Source organism: Felis catus, chromosome B3 (genome assembly GCF_018350175.1).
Source record: "Felis catus isolate Fca126 chromosome B3, F.catus_Fca126_mat1.0, whole genome shotgun sequence".
Taxonomy (NCBI): Eukaryota; Metazoa; Chordata; class Mammalia; order Carnivora; family Felidae; genus Felis; species Felis catus.
Genome location: NC_058373.1, coordinates 138518356 through 138536369, shown reverse-complemented (window position 1 = coordinate 138536369; position 18014 = coordinate 138518356). Strand labels below are relative to the sequence as shown.

The 18014-nt window shown below is 54.6% G+C and overlaps 1 protein-coding gene across 2 annotated transcripts in view; it reads right to left on the bottom strand.

Annotated features, from left to right (window-relative positions):
• Positions 1 to 323: 323 nt before the first annotated feature.
• The window catches only part of CB3H14orf132 (chromosome B3 C14orf132 homolog), a 59242-nt gene continuing 41551 nt past the window's right edge, over positions 324 to 18014 (bottom strand). For both annotated transcript variants that reach the window (XM_023256011.2, XM_023256010.2), the window contains one exon: positions 324 to 7337. In XM_023256011.2, coding sequence (XP_023111779.1) covers positions 7113 to 7337 — 225 coding nt within the window. In that variant the 3' untranslated portion in view covers positions 324 to 7112. The remainder of the gene's footprint in view (positions 7338 to 18014) is intronic.

The following is an 18014-nucleotide window of genomic DNA, read 5'->3' as shown; positions in this document are numbered from 1 at the left end:
GGTCTTTCGGGTATCATTCATTCATTCCCTGAATGCCTGCCGGGTGCTCGCCGTGAGCCAGGCACCGTGTGAGGTGCAGGGGGATTCAAAAGTTGAGCAAGATCCACCGGCCCTGGGAGGGCTCACGGTGGGAGGGTTACCGATGGGGAAGCGAATGTAGCTTCTGGGATCTGTTACAGGGGTGAGGCTGGGGAGACGGCGGAGGGGTGCAGGGAGGAGGGAGTCATCCTGCCTCAGGTGGGGCAGAAGGAGCACTAGAGTGGAGGTGACACTGTCTAGGATCCTTCAGCTTAACGCCCAGGTTGGAGTCAGACACTTAGAAGTTCAAGTTTTTTCTTTTTCTTTTTTTAATGATAATAGAAAATGACAAGAGTGACGGTGCTAACGGTCAAAAGGGCACGATCCCACAGCCACATTTTTCACATCCATCAATCACGGCTAGATATTTTTAAGCAAAAGAGCACACTGAAGGCCTCCGTTGAGAAATCGCCTTTTCGCTGTAGTAAAAGTTAGTGATCTCGTCGCGAAACCCAGGGGGGTTGAGTAGCAAAGGGTTACAAGAATAGTTAAAATACCTTTCTATTAAGTAAACTACTTACAGGTTGATTATGAAAACGTCAGTAAGACACAGAAACGTTTCCGGTTCTCTCTGCGTGAAGAGTTGGTACCCAGAGAGCGGCCAGTTGCAAGAATAAGGTAAAACTTTAAATAGTAGAAAGTGTTCCTATGCCTTCAACTGGGGGAAACGGGGTGGGGCACGTGGAAAAGGGTCAAAGGCAAGGTAAGATGTGGGTTTGCTCAAAGGCTGTTAGGCAGCCTCTCCGTATCCATCCATCCCTTCTAAGCTTCCCCCCTCCCTCTCCCCTCCTCAGCAATGCTTCTCAGATGCATCGGTGAGCGGTCAGGTCCCTCAAGGTCCCGGAGACCAAAGTTACTGGGACACGTTCAGCGTGACCCGACCATCCACTTTGTAGGGTTTCCTCTATCCAAGCGGAGTCTCCCCGCGAAAACCCGGACGGCGGGAACCGAGCGTCCATGGCGACACAGAAGACTTGCTTGACTGTGGATCACTGCCCTTGGCCGGGACTGTCTGAACTTGGGGCAGCAGCCACGATCACTGCGGTTGCCCAGAGGAGCTCTGATTTATGCCATGAGTCACAGATGGGGAAACGTGGAGCTTTGGAAAACACCCATAGTTTTGGATTCAGAGACAGTATGGCCTAGTGCTGGGTTTCCCCGCCTCAGCGCTGTTGGTATTTTGGGGTCAGATCATTAATTCTTTGTTACTGGGGGGTGTGTGTGGGGGGTGTTCAGCAGCTCCCCTGGTTCTATCCACTAGAGGCCAGTAGAACACCACCCCCCACCAAGTTGTGATAAACAAAAATGTCTCCCGACATTTGTCCCCAGGCCAAAGGTCCCCTGGAGGACAGAATTTTCTGAGGTTGAGAACCGCTGGCCTAATTATGGTTCAGCAACTTTGCTACATAGATGCCCTGGGCTCAAGACCCCGCTCGCGTGCCGAACAGCCTGACCCAGCAAACTCTCCCAAACTTCTCTGATGCTCGGTTTGGGACAGACACTGGGGTCACTTGGTGGCTGCCTAGCCACATGGAGGGGGCTCGGGGAGGAATAAGGGCTCTGGATTTCCCGAAGTGCCACAACATACAAGTTCCCTGCAAATCTACCTTGTTGGGATTTACTCCCAAGGCAGGAGGGGTCTCAGACCTCCCTCTGGGGAGGCGGGAAGTCAGCCTGCAAAAGGACCCGGAAGCAGAGAATGAACCTTATTATGCAGCTGAATGGACTGTTCTGGGCACGCACACGTCTGCACCTTGGCCTAAAGATGGGTGCAGGGTTCGTCCCAGGCACCGTGTGGCCCGTCCAGCCTCTCCAAGGGCTTCCTCTGCCTTTGTTGCCCATCTTGATAGAACATGATGCCTTTCACAGTGACTCAGAACAAACATCACAGACTTACATCCCAAAATTTATGTAGCCGATGTTACATGCCTTCGACCATTTGGTCACACTCCCGACAGCTCCCCTTTTCTCACTGGGGGAATCGCTCGTCTCTCCAGTCACTGTGGTTTGCACTATTTTGTCCCCTGTCGCACCCCTCCTCCCCAAAAAAAGAAGGGACAAGAAAATGCCCAAGGTCTAATCTCAGAAGGGACTTTCCGGGAACATCTGTTCAATTCCGACGACCTGAATTTCTTGGAGAGGCTCCTTTTTCCAATCAGAGATTATGAACTCTGTCCTTCTGGGCTCTCAAGCACTCAGCTCAGCCAGCCTGTCCTGCGTCCCTGTCACTGAATGACTGAGGCCAGGGGCCGGTGGGGCAGGCCAACACAGAACATTCAGGCTCTGACAACCCCCTCTGGCCCCCTGAGCACAGCTCCTTGGCTGTCCCGGGGTCACGGCAGTCCAGCCCAGCTAGGACTTGCTCTGGCGATGGTCAAAGGGCACTCGCCAGGACATGGTGCAGGGGCCCGGTAACAGGTGACAGCATGATGCCTGTCCTGGGGCTGAAGCTCACGTCCAGGGCCACCCCTGCACTCACCGGTGAATGCACAGCACGCCGGGAGGTGGTGCCCTGGACCAGGCAGCTGGACACTTGCCAGGTCTCCATTCAGTAACCGTGTGGCCCCAGTTTCCCTTCCAAATATTACAGATCCTGATGGGAGGCTCTCTGATGCCTCGTGACCACTGTGAGCTTCTGAGACTGAAGGACACGTGTGCACCCTCCTGCCCCTTTCCAACACCTACACTTGAAAGTCTGTATCCAGGACCCACACAGCCCCAGCCTCAGAGCCCCCCGTCCTGGGATGGTCCCTTCCAGGGAGCTCCCCATAGAGTATGTGCATGCAAGGAGTCACAGGGTTAACTACTCAGCTTGGAGGGCCAACAGGGTTGGATCTGAATCACAGCTCTCTAGATGTGGGTTCTCAGGCACATTAGCCTGGCCTCAGTTTTCTCAACAGAAGAATGGGACAATGACTAATGTGTACTTCTCTGCACCTCACTTTTGCCCCCAAGGGGTGATTTGAGAAGTGAGTGAGATACAAACAGAGCACAGCACAAGGAAAAGGTGCACAAGAAGTGACACCAGTAAGGATAATAATTATTAATAACGCCACTATTAATGACGAAAGAAGGTCATGCTGAAGAAGCGTGACATTTGTCTGGAAGGAATCGGGGAGCAGGGCAGACGACGGTGGCGTCTTTCCAGTCTCCAGGGAGGGATTCCCACATATGCTAGTGGTCTGGCCACATCCAAGCTCTCCATTTAGAACAGGCTGGAAAACGGCCTACTGCCTCTCCAACCAAGTGGCCTGCCCTCCTAACTTTCTCCCTTGGATCCCGGGGACCTTAAGGGAGATATAACTGTCTCTCTCCGGGGGGGGGGGTGGTTAGGGGAGGTCAGGGGAGTATCGCTTGCCTCTTAACCTTGACCTCATGGGGAAGGGAGGGATGGCAGCGCGATCATCTTGCCCAGGCCCACACGGGAGGTGGGATGCCCTTGGGATGCACCTGCCTGAAGTGCCTTCTGGCCTCTCCTCCAAAGCTCCGGTGACAGTGGCTCAAGACCTCCTAAAGCAGGTGTTACTCTGCTCAGTGAAGTGTCCCACATACAAACAAATACAAGTGTGGGACACCTGTGGCTTGCAGGGGGGAGATGGGGAGACGTGGAAGGCCAAGCATGAAGAACATTCTAGCAAAGGCAGGACCTCTTCCCTGAAGAGCAGTTACTGAAGAAGCAAGCCCCTTCTTTCTCAGCGCTGGCTCATCGAGTCAAGGTGGGCTCTGGGGCCAACGTCACCCAGGAGAAGCTAGAACGGGAGCTCCAGCCTGGGGTCAGCGACAGGAGCCTCTGTCCCTCCTCCCCAGGACAGCCCTGGGGCTCGACAGAATGACTGAGCCTGGGCTGGAGCCTCTTCCCGCAACACAGACCGTCCCACCTCTCCTCGGCAATCCCAGCGGTCGGCACCTCACTCCTCGTGTGGGCCCTCTGTCGGACTCCAGGTCTTGGCCGGGGTCCTTCTGCATGGTCCCAAGAAAGCTGCTCTCTGGAAATTTCCACGGCCACATAAAAAGACGTGCGCTCAACTTTAGACAGGAGAGCGGGCAACAGGGACTACCATCCCTGAAGCTTGAGCAGAGAGCCGGCAATGGGCAGGGGACGATCGTGCCCCATTCTGAGGACGGTCAGACTTCTACCTGTGGAAGAGGCCAGAGCCGGCCCACACCACGCGATGACATGGGACCCCGGGGAATGGCCTCTGTAGACCCAGAGCCTGGTTTAAATGCGCCCTGCAGGTGCCAGCCTCCGACGGCGGCATGGTGTGGCAGAAAAGAGGCTGGCTTTAAAGCCGGATGGTCCAGACTCAAATCCCAGCTTGTCACCTTCATGCTGTGTGGCCTTGGGCAAACTCCTCTGAGCTTCTGGTTCCGTATCTATGTACCGGAGCCATGAGGCCGTAAGGTAACCGTACGAATTGAACGTGTGCACGTGAGTCTAGCACGGTGCCTGGACACAATGCTCACCCAGTGCCTCCTGCCCGTTACCCCACATCTGAGACAGAACCCAGCTACGTAGGGCAGGAGGGACAGGACAGCACACTCTCTGGCTGGAAATCTGTCCTTCACCCTTCATTGGACATTCACATGCACACTTATCCTCGTTGTTGAAGTGATGGTGGAAAAAAACACACGCACAAAGACAAACACCACAGGCGACTGAGACAGAGTGACCCTGAGCAAATCACTGTCATCACAGAATGCGAAGTTTGGACAAGATGGGCCCTAACGCTCGTGGCCTTGTGTCTGTGGCCCTGATGCTGAACAGAGAGAAATTCTTGAAAGTTGAATTTAACCGGCGTTTACGCCAGAGGGGAAGAAAGCCTTCATGGGGGGGAGATCCCTGCACCCAGAATTATCCAGAAAACACCCGGCCTGCCAGGGCTCTCCCGGATACCAGGTCTTTCTTAAGAGCTGGGGCCACACGCTCCCTTCCTTCCCCATCACGGGGCCCAGAACCCTCTCTCCCCTGCCCTCGCCACAGGCCCTTTGGGGAACAGGGAGAGGTCGCCTGCCTCTTTTCGGGGCTGCAGGCTCCCCTGAGGACGTGGGGTCAGAAGGTGAGGCATCAGGACGTCTGGGCTGGAGTGACCTCCTAGCACTGCCTTGGACCTCTGGCTCTGGACCTCCTCCTTGGGTTCTTATGAACACCACTGGTCTACAAGAAAGACCTTGCTCATGGGGCGGACGTGGGGGCCCGAGACAGGGAGGGGTCTGCTGATGGGCACGCGACAGCTAGCCACCCAGCCTGGCCCGGCCCTGCGGAGAGCACAACCCTGTCCGTGACCCCGGAACGAGCCCAGGCAGAAAGTCCCACATCCCTTCTCCTTCTCTGCAAAGGTCATTCCAGCTCTCCGCGCTCATGGCCTCTATTTGAGCCGAAGCATTCAGGGACGCGTGCGTGGCTGCAGTGACAGATGTGGCTCGTAAGAGTTGGCGGCTGTCTGGAGGTCGGGCCGGTAATCCCGTTATCACAGCGGCTCAGCGCCAGCCTCCCAGATGAGTGAGTGGCTGCCTCTGGACAGCTGAGATATCCCTTTGCCTGTTATCAGGAACACTCATTTCTCCTGAGACCACAGGGACACGTCCAGCCCGTTTGCGATGGTCCCCAAATGGTACTACGGCTTCTTACCCAGTCTTTCCAGTTTCTCAGCCACGGAGGACGGGGCGTATGCCATTCATTTTCTTTTCTGCGGCACAGGGAGACAGTCACGCTTGGCCCGAGGGAGCCCGCAGGGGAGCCTCTCCCACTCTGGTCGGCACAGGGGTGCTGCCTGGGAAAGGGAGAACCACGCAGGGGCCTCTCCTAAGGACAGAAGAGCGAGCCCTTTCCCACGCTGCCCCGTCCCCACGGCACGTCCCATCGCGTGGGGGTTCCCTTGCTTGCCAGGCCCCCCTCAGCCACTGATCTGGAAGAACCCAAGGGGACTGACCCAGACAGAGCACAGTCATGCCCTGCAACGGAACGTGGGAGCCACGCCGAGAGTAAAGCGCGGGGGTCTGAGCACCCCTCCTGCCTCGCACACAGCTTCCAGAACCTCTGGACGTTCTCCCCCAGGGCGGCTGAGAAGCAGGAATTTGCTTAAGAGACTGCTTTGTGGGGGGCTGAGAGAGCCCTGAGCCCTGAGCCGAGTCAGGAAATGTCCCTCCTGCTCTGACCCCCCCAGGAATCCGCCCTGTGACCTCCGGGCGTGGTCCCATCCATCAGAAGATCAGGTGTGTGTCAGCCTGCCATCTAAAATTCCGTGATTTCTCAGAGAGGAAAGCATCCTCGTGCGGGTGTCTGAAGACGCGACCACTCGGCAGATCTAAAGCTTAAAGGCGCTTCTTCTGGTTTTAAATAAGAGAAAGTCTGTCCAGGAGATACCGGCCCCCGCCCCTCCGCCCCAGGAAATCCTACCCGTCCTTGGGTTTCCTGATGCATCTGGGTCTTGAAAGGGGACACATGACTGGTGACAGAGGTGCCCTCGCCAAGTCAAGTGGGAACGTTCTATGGCGCAGGCGACCACAGCCAATATTCCAAAGGGCCGAGTGGGAAACCAAGGCCGCTCCGGGAACGCTCCAGTTCGGAGGGCACCTCCTTCCTGGCACTGGACACACCAGGTGTGAAAAGTTGGCATAAAAACAAGACACGTGTGTGATTACTTCCCGCCCGCCAGCGATCGACCATGTCCGTATTTCAAACCTGACTGGATGTTCCTTTGGGTCTCACGTTCCTGGAAGGCAGTTTCAAGAATTCCCCAATTTGCTCCTCCAAGGCTCTGCCCCGTCCCGCCGCCAGGGAGGGCTGGAAACTCACACTCCCATGTTTTCTGGATCAGCTGGACCACAGCATAGAACGCGGGCGATCGGGGCCGCTTGGGGAAATTCCTGACGCGCGGTGGCTGACCCTGGTGCCGCGCCCCTGGTCAGAACTCCCGGCTCCAGAACGTGGGCACAGCCCGAGGCCAACGGCGACGGTGCTCTGAGCAAAGCCTCGCCCTGCTGCGAGCGCCGCGCGGGGTGAGCCGGCCTGGGGCCCGCGGGCACCCCGAAGCTCAGAAGGTGAAGGCATACACCACCCCAACCACCACGATGTTCCCCAGTGTCGCTATGATGGCAATCCAGAGTAAGACCGCGTCGTTGGAGGACCGCGGAGGCTCCTCCGGCTGGCCCTGGCCGTTGGAGGCCGCATGGACGTTGGTGGAGGAGTTAAAGAGAGAGTACTCCGTGCTGAAGTCCTCGTTGGGCGAGTCCATGAAGGCGCCTCCCATCATGGGCAGCTGCGGAGAGGGAGAGAGAGAGAGTTAGCCCGGGCCCACGGGGCTCTCCTTGCGTTCGCTATCATTGGCAGTGCCCATTTTCACCTATAAAAGTTAGCATTGACAGCGATGCCTGGAGGCAGACACCCTCATGCCCGTTTGGCGGATGGAAGCGTCAAGGCGCACAGCAGTGGGGGAGGCCGGGAGGGTGGGGGGCAGCCCACCACAGCTGCTGGCGATCAGCGGGACTCAGACCTGCCCTCCAGAAACCACGCCCCATCTAAAGGCCACGCCCCATCTAAAGGCCACGCCCCATCTAAAGGCCACACCCCTTCTAAAGGCCACGCCCCTTCTAAAGGCCACGCCCTCCACACCAGCCTGGATTGTAAATCTTCCTTCCTCTTCTCATCGTGAAGTCATGATGCTCAGCACAGAACATTGCGGAAACAGTCGAGAGGATAAAGAAAAAAATGAAGAGTCCGCCTCCCCACTTTAGGACAATCCCTGCCAACGCTGCGATATTTTTCTTTTGAATCTTTTTTCTGTGTGAGTGTGTACGTGTGTGTAAGAGGCAGAGAGAACCTGTTTAAACGTGCGGTTTTACGCTCCTGTATAAAAGGCCTATTGAGGTACCATTTTAACCGTTGTATCCTATTCTACCACAAATACAAGCCATAATTTAACCATTCCCCTATGGTTGGCGATTTAGGAATTTCTTTTTTTTCCTATTTTAAAATTTGTTTTATGTTTATTTGTTTTTGAGACCGAGAGGGACAAAGCGCGAGTGGGGGAGGGGCAGAGAGAGGGAGACACAGAATCCGAAGCAGGCTCCAGGCTCTGAGCCGTCAGCACAGAGCCCGACGCGGGGCTCGAACCCATGAACCGCGAGATCATGACCGGAGCCGAAGTCGGACGCTCAACCGACTGCGCCACCCAGGCACCCCTTTCCCCCCTATTATGAATAATGCACTGAGAAACATCCCGTACGTACATCTGGGGGTACAAACGTGCTTGTTCGTGCATTTTCATTTATTGGGGGTGGCCTCCCAGCTGTGGAACTTCTGAGTCAATGTGGACGGATACTTCAGAGCTTCTGGTGCACAGGGACACATTCCCCAGAAGAGCGATTCTTCTTCCCAAAGCCTCGCACATGAGGACGCCAACATGTGGGCACCCCAGAGATCGGAGTAAAGGCTCCAGGCTGGGGGTGGGGAGGTGCCGACCCTCCACACAGCCACGGAGAGACCCCTCCCTGCTTCAGCCCAGGAAACCGAGGTCCAGGCCTTCCAGATCACTCCAAGGGCAGATGTACCTTAGGTTCCAGGGTTGGCTCAGGCAACTATTAGGTCCATAGTGTTTGTTTTGGATGGCACCCGAGTGAATGAACATTGGAGCCTTCCTTCAATACACATTTCATTTAATCACTCAGCTAACCTGTTGGAGGTATCCCTATATCCCCCTTTCACAGGTGGGTAAGCAGAGGTCAAGACTGCAGCGCTATTTCGTGGTGGAGTCAGAGCTGAGAGCCAGTCTGGCTACGGAGCCCGGTGCTTCCTGCCCTGCACGCAGCTGCCCTGACTCCGGGGTCTGACTCCACGTTAGGGCTTGGAGACGTAAAGGTCACTGACCCCAGGAAGACTCGGGCCACAGGGGAGCAAATCGGGGGCCATTTCCCTTGGCCACTCATCTGACAAATACATATGAGGGGTGTATTAATTAGGTGCCCCAGTTCCTGACTCTGGATACAGTGGTGAGCAAGACAGATGAGGCCCTTGCTTTCATGGGCCCACACTCCAGCCGGGGGATGACCCCGGAGGAAGATGGAGAGGGAAGACGAAAGACAGAACATCTGCTTGGAATACGCCATCAGGATCCCCACAGGGAGGCCACCTTCAGGCAGCTCTGTGCTTGGCCCACCCGGATCCCAGAAGCTTCTATGGGCTCAGAGGAGCTCAGCGGCGTATCATCCGTAACACAGCTCTGTCCTTTATTGGGGTGGGGACCCTCCAGCCGTCAGCCTGGGGGGTGTAGTGACAGGAGGGGGACTGGGGATCTCAGGACAGGCCAGGGGGTGAGCCTCGGGGGCCAGTGGTTACAGGGGCGTGTTCACGGCTGCATTTACATACGTGTGCCTGTGTTATGGTTTAGCAGGATGTTAAATTAACATACCGAGTTAAATTAACACATTTAGTATATGTTAATGACTATAATGATGAGCGCAAATGAAATCACAGTTGACATACATTCTATGAAAAATACAACTAAGCGTTTCAGTAAGAGAGCTGTGACCTCCCTTGCCCCCAAGCAGGTGACAGAGGGGATGGGCTGCAGCTGGCTCAGGCAGAGGCAGCCTAAGGGGGGCTGAGGGGCTGGTGAAGCAGGGCAGCCCTGGGTCCAGGGCCTTCCCATTAAATCCATTCCTGCTTTAGAGCTCAGCCACCAGTCCTCTCCACTGGAGCCCTCCTTCCCGCGTGCCCCCAAGACCCCATCCTGTCCTCGCGGCCACCCGTCCCAAGACCCAGTGGTCTGGAAGTTCCGGGAGGCCGGACCAGATCCGCTTACTCTCATCACGGAGTCTCTGGAGCCTTGCACGGGCCTGGCACACAGTGGTGCCTAATAAATGCCTTTTCACGGACTGACGAATGACAGCCTCTCTCAACTGGGACAAACAGATGTCACTGCCAGGACAATGGTGTGTCTGGCATCTCCCCCTTCCACCTGCCATCTGCCAGGTATGGAGGGCGGCGGGGTCCTGCTGCCCTCCCTGCGGCAGCTGGCGCCCCAGCCACCCCAGGGGGCCCACCTTCTCTAGTGTCTTCCTCTGACCGCCCACAGCGGAAGCAGGGCTGAGGTGAGGCCACGGACACTCTCAGCTGGTGGCCTCTTAGACAGCGAGGCTGCGGCCAGGGCGGGAAGCTGCACTTTCTGCCTCCCGATGCGCCTCCCCTGGGCCCGCTCTACCCCACAGTTAACCCACATCCCAGTGTCCCCACTGGCCACCTGTCCGTCCCTCTCCCCCCCCCCCCCACGGGCCCTGCTGGGTTTCCGGGCAGACCCCACCCCCAACCCCTCTGCCATCCTGCTGCGGCCTCGGGGGAGGCCTGTGCCCCCCTCGCCTCTCTCAGGGAGCACCAGCTCAATGGGTATTTTCATCAAATCCCTGGAGAAAAGGGGGAAGGTGGTGGGAGCTCCTGTGGGGGGAAGAGAGAGCAGCCCCAGGCGGACCGGCCCTGCCCGCCACCGCCACCCGGCCCGGCGGCCGCTGCTGTCCGTCCGCTGGCTCTCGGCTCAGCGCCTCTCCACCCTGCACCCCTTCCTGCGCGCTGGCCCCCTGCACGCATTTACTGTGCCTGTGTCAGCTTCCCACGGCGGCCTTAACGAGTTGCCGCACACTCAGTAGCTCGCAGGCCTGGAGGTCGGACGTCTGGGACACCGGTCTCACTGGCCTCGCTCAACGTGTCACCTGTGCTCCTGCTGCACCCAGCTCCCACGTTGGCCCGTGGCCCCTTCCTCTGTCTCCCAAGCCTGCAGCGTGGGTCCTTCCAAACTCTCTCTGACCCTCCGGCTTCCCTCGTGTGAGGACCCCAGTGATCACACTGGGCTCCGCTGGATAAGCCAGGATCGTCTCTGATCGCAGGGCCCTTGACCTTAAACACACCTGCAGAGTCTCTTTGCCCTGTAAGGGGACGCACCCAGAGGCTCACCTAACTGCAGCTTGGGCTCCCACTACCAGGGAACTCTTCTTTTTAAAATATTTTTTTTTTCAACATTTATTTATTTTTGGGACAGAGAGAGACAGAGCATGAACGGGGGAGGGGCAGAGAGAGAGGGAGACACAGAATCGGAAACAGGCTCCAGGCTCCGAGCCATCAGCCCAGAGCCCGACGCGGGGCTCGAACTCACGGACCGCGAGATCGTGACCTGGCTGAAGTCGGACGCTTAACCGACTGCGCCACCCAGGCGCCCCACCAGGGAACTCTTCTTGAAGGCAGGCATATGACCTGTTCATCTCAAGCTCCCTCAGCCCCCTTCTTAACACAGACAAGGTGACGAGTACGACCAAATGGAATTAGTGAACTGAAGTCAGCAGAAGCGCCCCCCCACCCCACCCCGGCCCCGGGCTGTATATCATAAACCTGGTCCCAGAGACCCCAGTCGCGGGACAGTGCCTTCTCCACGGGGTGAGTCCCCTCCCGGCCCTGCACCTGCCGTGACAGTCAGCTCAGCACGGCCGGTGTCCCATGGATGCTGCTACCTCAGAGTGTGGGGACAAGGGCGGGTTCTGGGGCTCGAAAGAGTCAGGGGTGAATCCTGCTTCATCACGTGTAACAGAGCTGGGGGTGGGTAGTCCCTTAACCCACTTGCCTGTAGGTAACGAAGATAATTCCTTATCTTCAGTGGAGGCAGCAGGATTCTTGCAAGGAGGGAATAAAATCAAATACGATAAAACGTGGTGCACGGTAGTCACTCAGTAAATCCTCATACCTCTCCTTTTATCGTTCTTGTAGAAATTCGGAACCAGGAGCATTACACGCATCTCTTCTCTAGCTGCTGGAGCTGAAGGGAGGGGATGGGGAGCCTGGCATCGCCAGTCGTGTGCATTTATGCCATCAATTAATCCGACTCTAATCTGCAGGTGCAGCAGGCAGCCCCCCTGCTCCCCAACTTATGTTTAGACCGAGAGGTGTTCCAGGTTCGGCCAGCAATGTCATTTACTCCCTCTGTCTCGGGTGTTTGGTTCTTCTTCTGATGTTGTTTTCCTTTGTAAAACAGATTCTCCATTCTAAGTGCCGGGACAGACACAAAAACAAGTCTCAATGGCAAAATCTCATGAAGAGGAAACAAACAAACAAACAAAAAGGTCAGCCTCTACTGCGTCATTTGGAAGTTGGGAAGAGACATCCGGGAGGACTCATGGTCAGAGTGAGGGGTGGTGGCTGGAGTCACCCCAGAAGCAGGTGGTCGGAGAAGCATCTGGAAGGTCCCCTGGAGATGCTGCCCCCACACCCCCGGGGGCAACGGGGCCCTTCTCACACCAGTGGGCAGGTGTAGTCCCTGGCCCCCTGGGAATGGAACCCTTGGGTGAGGTTTCGAAACGATCATTATTAGATATTTCACCTGTTGCAATTCGACGTGGGTGTTAAGGCTCCTAAGTTCAAACCCTGCGGAAGAGAGAGGCCCACGGAGGCAGAACAGAACCTGTGCGTCATGTTGCTGAGTCACAATCCCAATCAGGATGACACAGGGCAGGGCAGGGGCTGGAGGAGCAGGGGGCTCGTTTCCCGGTCAGAGGAGATGGTCACGTCCGGGTCAGAAAAAAAAAAAAATCTGTTGGCTCGTGGAGGAGGGGACACCAAGACAGGTCCATGTTCAAGGTCAGTGTTCTCAATAAAGGCTGTGCTTCTTGATTGTAACTTCCAGGAAGGCAGGGACCCTCCCTATTTCCCACAGTATCCCCAGTGCCTGGAACAGAGCAGGTGCTCAAAAAATATTTGGTGAACGAACGAATTCCAGAACCATCAGCCAAGAATTCTGAGGGCAGGCTGAGAGTCAGCCTAGAGCCAACATCTCCTGGTTGGGTGTTCCAGGCCCATTTCTGAACCTGTCCGAGGCTTTAGATTCTCACCAAAACACAGGGAAAACACCAAACACTGCCCCGTTAAAGGGGGCTGCGAACAGGTGCCATATGCTTTCTGCGGGGGGAAAGACAGGTCACAAGAGAAACTCAGATACCCTCCTTGAAATTAAAAACATGCCGGGGCGCCTGGGTGGCGCAGTCGGTTAAGCGTCCGACTTCAGCCAGGTCACGATCTCGCGGTCCGTGAATTCGAGCCCCGCGTCGGGCTCTGGGCTGATGGCTCAGATCCTGGAACCTGTTTCCGATTCTGTGTCTCCCTCTCTCTCTGCCCCTCCCCCGTTCATGCTCTGTCTCTCTCTGTCCCCAAAAATAAATAAACGTTGAAATTAAAAACATGCCTACAGAATACTCTGTATTATGCAGGGATCCACACATACGAAGTCAAGGTAGGAACATGAATTGCGAACATACGAGTCAGACTCACCATGGCCGTTGCCTCAGAGAAAAGGGGTGGGGGCAAAGGAGAGAGGTTTTGTCTGTCGTACTTTGTCACAAGAAAAGATGGGCAAACGTACTGAAATATTAAATAGCTTCTTCTGGTCACTGAGCATATGGGTGTCTGTTACTTTTTGGTATTTTTATTTATTTTTTAAAGTTGATTTTATTTATTTTGAGAGAGAGAGAGAAAGGGGAAGAGCGTGCGTGAGCAGGGGAGGGGCAGAGCGAGAGAGGGAGAGAGAGAATCCCAAGCAGGCTGTCAGCGCAGACTAGAGAGAGGCTCAGACTCACGAACTGTGAGATCATGAGCTGAGCTGAAACCAAGAGTCGGATGCTCAACTCACTGAGCCACTCAGGCCCCCCCCGTTTTGGTATTTTTAAACTTCTAAGTTAAGAGCAATGCTTTGAACACTGGAGTAGACCACAGACGAGGTGGTTATGATCACCACCGCGGACCCAGCGGCTCTCTGAGGCCAGGGTCTGAGGCTCTCTGAGCCTCCAGGGTCCCCGTCCCTCAGCGTTGGAGTCACTATGTGGCACGTGGGAGCCTGGCATGGTGTGGAGGGGTTCCAAGAGGGTGTGGCTGTTGTGGACCGTGGCCGCACAGCAGAGCTGCTCCGAGGAGGGGGTTGGCCCCCAGGTCCCCATCTGTTCCTGCTGAGAAGAGGGAGGTTAGATAAATCTCCCCCAAGCTGGGCCTCTCCAGAAGGAAGGAACAGAAAATGCTTTCAAAAGGAAATCTTCAAAGCCTGGTAACCAGAGGTGGTCCTGGCAGACGCTTCCTGAATAATGCCCGGGCTTCAGAGGAGGGGACAAGAGAGACAAAGAGCGTTTGATGCGGGAGGCTCCGTGCAGCGGGCTTGCGGGCCACATGCTGGTTCCACCCGACCCTCCTCCCTTCAAAGGCCATCCTCGGGGCCCCTGGGGCATCCCTGCCCAGACACAAGTAGGATCTGATGCTCCCGGGCTGTGGATTTCAAAGTTAAATTCATACGGGGGTAAGAGGGGGTAAAAACGTTCGTATTGTCCCCGTCCCCAGGGAGTGGTGGCACTCTGGTGCTGCTCACGGCCGGGACACGTGGCTGCTGGTCCCGCTGGGGCCCTGTTGCCCTCTCTGAGCCTCGCTTACCGGGGAGAGGCTCGGGTGAGTGTTCGCCAAGGCCAAGCCCAGAGCTCAGGAGCCGGCACCAGACACGGAGAAAGCCAGGGCCAGGTGTCAATGGTCCTCACGTGACAGCCGTGTGGCGAGGGCTGGCAGACAGGCCCTTAGACAGGCCCTCACCCAGTTAAATCTGAATTTCAGACGAACAGCAACAAAACCAGTTTCTGGCGTGAAAAACCTCGCATGGGACATACAGCAAAATATCGTTCTGAAGAATTAATCCGACGTTCAGGTTTAACTGGGCCTCTTGCATTTTTATTTGCTCAATCTGGGCAACTCTGTGTGTGGCCACGCGGACAGCTGCCATTTCTGAGTTTGTGTAAGGGGCCACGCCCTCAGTTTCGTCTCCCCAGAGCCCGCCATCTGCAGCCCGGGCTCTCTGGGTGACCTAGTTCACTGGAAAATTCCAGGGATGCCTCTGGCCAGCCTGCAAACGTTATAAAGGTAATTTCTCTCACTCCTAACTTCAGGAATGTCTCTGTGGTCCAGGTCCCACGGCTGGGTACGCTGGGGGTGCCATCCATCCATTCGCCGCCCATCCGACAAACACCGAAGGCCTACTCTGAGCCTGCAGGTGTTAGACAGCCACTAGGGACGCCTGTGACCTCTGGCCTTGGAGCGCTTACTGAAAGGAATACAGACAGGGGCGCCTGGGTGGCCCAGTGGGTTGAGGTCATGATCTCATGGTCCGTGAGTTCAAGCCCCGCGTCGGGCTCTGTGCCGGAAATGCAGAGCTGTGTGACACCCAGGGCAATAAAGTTGACAGAAACAGTGACCCTCACTTGGAGGGTCAGGAAAGAAGGCCTCCGGGAGCCAACGAGAACCCCAGGGGAAGAGGGTGGGGAAGGGATCCCCTAATTCTGTGTAGGAACCTGCACACATTCTGGGCTCGCTCCGTGTTGTGCACGCACGTGAGGGACCCACAGAAGTGTAAAGAAGGCTTTGACAATGGAACTGAGACGGAACGCTCCGTCCAAGTCCAGATGCGCCCCTGAGAGGCGGCTCTGCAGCCCCGAGCCCAGCAGCATCGGCAGCGGCTTTCGGGTCAGGCCGATGCTGGGACCACCGCCTGCGGAAGGCGGGGCAAGAACCTTCTGAAAAAAGAAACCTCCACGTGGTCCTACGGACTGACACATTCTACCAAACGTGTAAGGAAGAATCATACCAATCCTACATAACCGCTTCCAAAAAACAGAAGAGGGAAAGGCACTTTCCAACACTTTTTATGGAGCGCTTCCCAAATCAGGTTAATGACGCCGGCCCCACCCTGCTACCAACATCAAAGATATGACAAGAAAAGAAAATTGAAGGGCCATATCCCAATGGAGCACAGACAAAATGCAGACAACAGGCATTAGCAACCCGATTCCAGGAACACATAAAAAGAGGATGTGTTTTGTGTTGTCTGGGTCGACATTTCGAAAATCAGTTAATGCAATTCATTACCCTGACGGAAGTAAAAACAAAACAAAACAACACATAATCATACCAATAGCTGCAGAAAAGTCGTCTGACAAAATGAAACACCCACTCCTGGTAAAAATTCTTAGCGAACTAGAAATAGAAAGGAACTCCCTAAATCTGACAAAGACCATCCACAAAAGCAAAAAACCAACACCACCACCAGCAACAACAAAAAACAACTCAGAGCTGACATCATACTTAAAATATTTAAAAAAATCGGTGCATCTGGGTGGCTCAGTGGGTTATGCATCTGACGTCGGTTGAGAGCATGATCTTGAGGTTTGTGGGTTCAAGCCCCGCACCGGGCTCTGTGCTGACAGCTCGGAGCCTGGAGCCTGCTTCGGATTCTGTGTCTCCCTCTCTCTCTGCCCCTCCCCCGCTCATGCTCTATCTCTCTCTGTCTCAAAAATAAATAAACATTAGGGGCGCCTGGGTGGCGCAGTCGGTTAAGCGTCCGACTTCAGCCAGGTCACGATCTCGTGCTCCGTGAGTTCGAGCCCCGTGTCAGGCTCTAGGCTGATGGCTCAGAGCCTGGAGCCTGTTTCCGATTCTGTGTCTCCCTCCCTCTCTGCCCCTCCCCCGTTCATGCTCTGTCTCTCTCTGTCCCAAAAATAAATAAACGTTGAAAAAAAAATTAAAAAAAAAAATCAAAAATAAATAAACATTAGGGGCGCCTGGGTGGCTCAGTCGGTTGAGCGGCCGACTTTGGCTCAGGTCATGATCTCGCAGTCCGTGAGTTCAAGCCTTGCGCCGGGCTTGGAGCCTGGAGCCTGCTTCAGATTCTGTGTCTCCCTCTCTCTGGCCCTGCCCCCGTTCATGCTATGTCTCTCTCTGTCTCAAAAACAAATAAACATTAAAAAAAAATAAACATTAAAAAATTTAAATATTAAAAAAAATCAATTGTATGTCTATAGTCAAGCAATGAACAATTAGAGTTTTTTTAAAAAGTTCCATTTAAAGAGCACCAAAAAATTAAAGCACTACATATAAATCTAACAAAACATGAACATGATCTGAATGCTAAAACAGCAAAATACTGATGAAATAAATCAAAGCATAGCTAAATAAACAGAGAGAATAGTATGGTCATGAACTGGAAGATTCAATATTGTTAAGATGTGAATTCGCCCCCAACTGATATACAGATACAATGCAATACCCATCAGAATTCTAGAAGGCGTGTTTGTAGATACAGACAAGCTGATGCCGACATATGTATTCCAAGGCAAAGGACCAAATATAGCCAAAAAAGAACAGAGCTGATGAATTCACAGTAGTACTTTATTTCAAGACTTACTATAAAAGCTACAGTTCTCAAGAAAGAATAGCACTGGCAAAAAAAAAAAAAAAAAGATACATAGATCAAGAAAATAGAACACAGGGTCCAGAGATAGATTCACATAAATATGATTCATTCAGTTTTTTAAAAATCACAGAGAAATTCAATGAAGCAAGGGTAGTCTTTTCAACAAATGATACTAGAACACTTAGATACCAATCGGCAAAAAATAAAAATATAAAATGTCCCTGGAACATGATCTCTTATATAAAAATTAGCCGGGGCGCCTGGGTGGCTCAGTTGGTTAAGCATCTGACATTGGCTCGGGTCATGATCTCACGGTTTGTGGGTTCGAGCCCCACGTCGGGCTCTGAGCTGAGAGCTCAGAGCTTGGAGCCTGCTTGGGATTCTGTGTCTCCCTCTCTCTCTCCCCCTTCCCTGCTCACGTGCTGTCTCTTTCTGTCTCTCAAAAATAAATAAATGTTTAAATTTTTTTTTTAATTTTTTTTCAACGTTTATTTATTTTTGGGACAGAGAGAGATAGAGCATGAACGGGGGAGGGGCAGAGAGAGAGGGAGACACAGAATCGGAAACAGGCTCCAGGCTCTGAGCCATCAGCCCAGAGCCCGACGCGGGGCTCGAACTCACGGACCGCGAGATTGTGACCTGGCTGAAGTCGGACGCTTAACCGACTGAGCCACCCAGGCGCCCCAATGT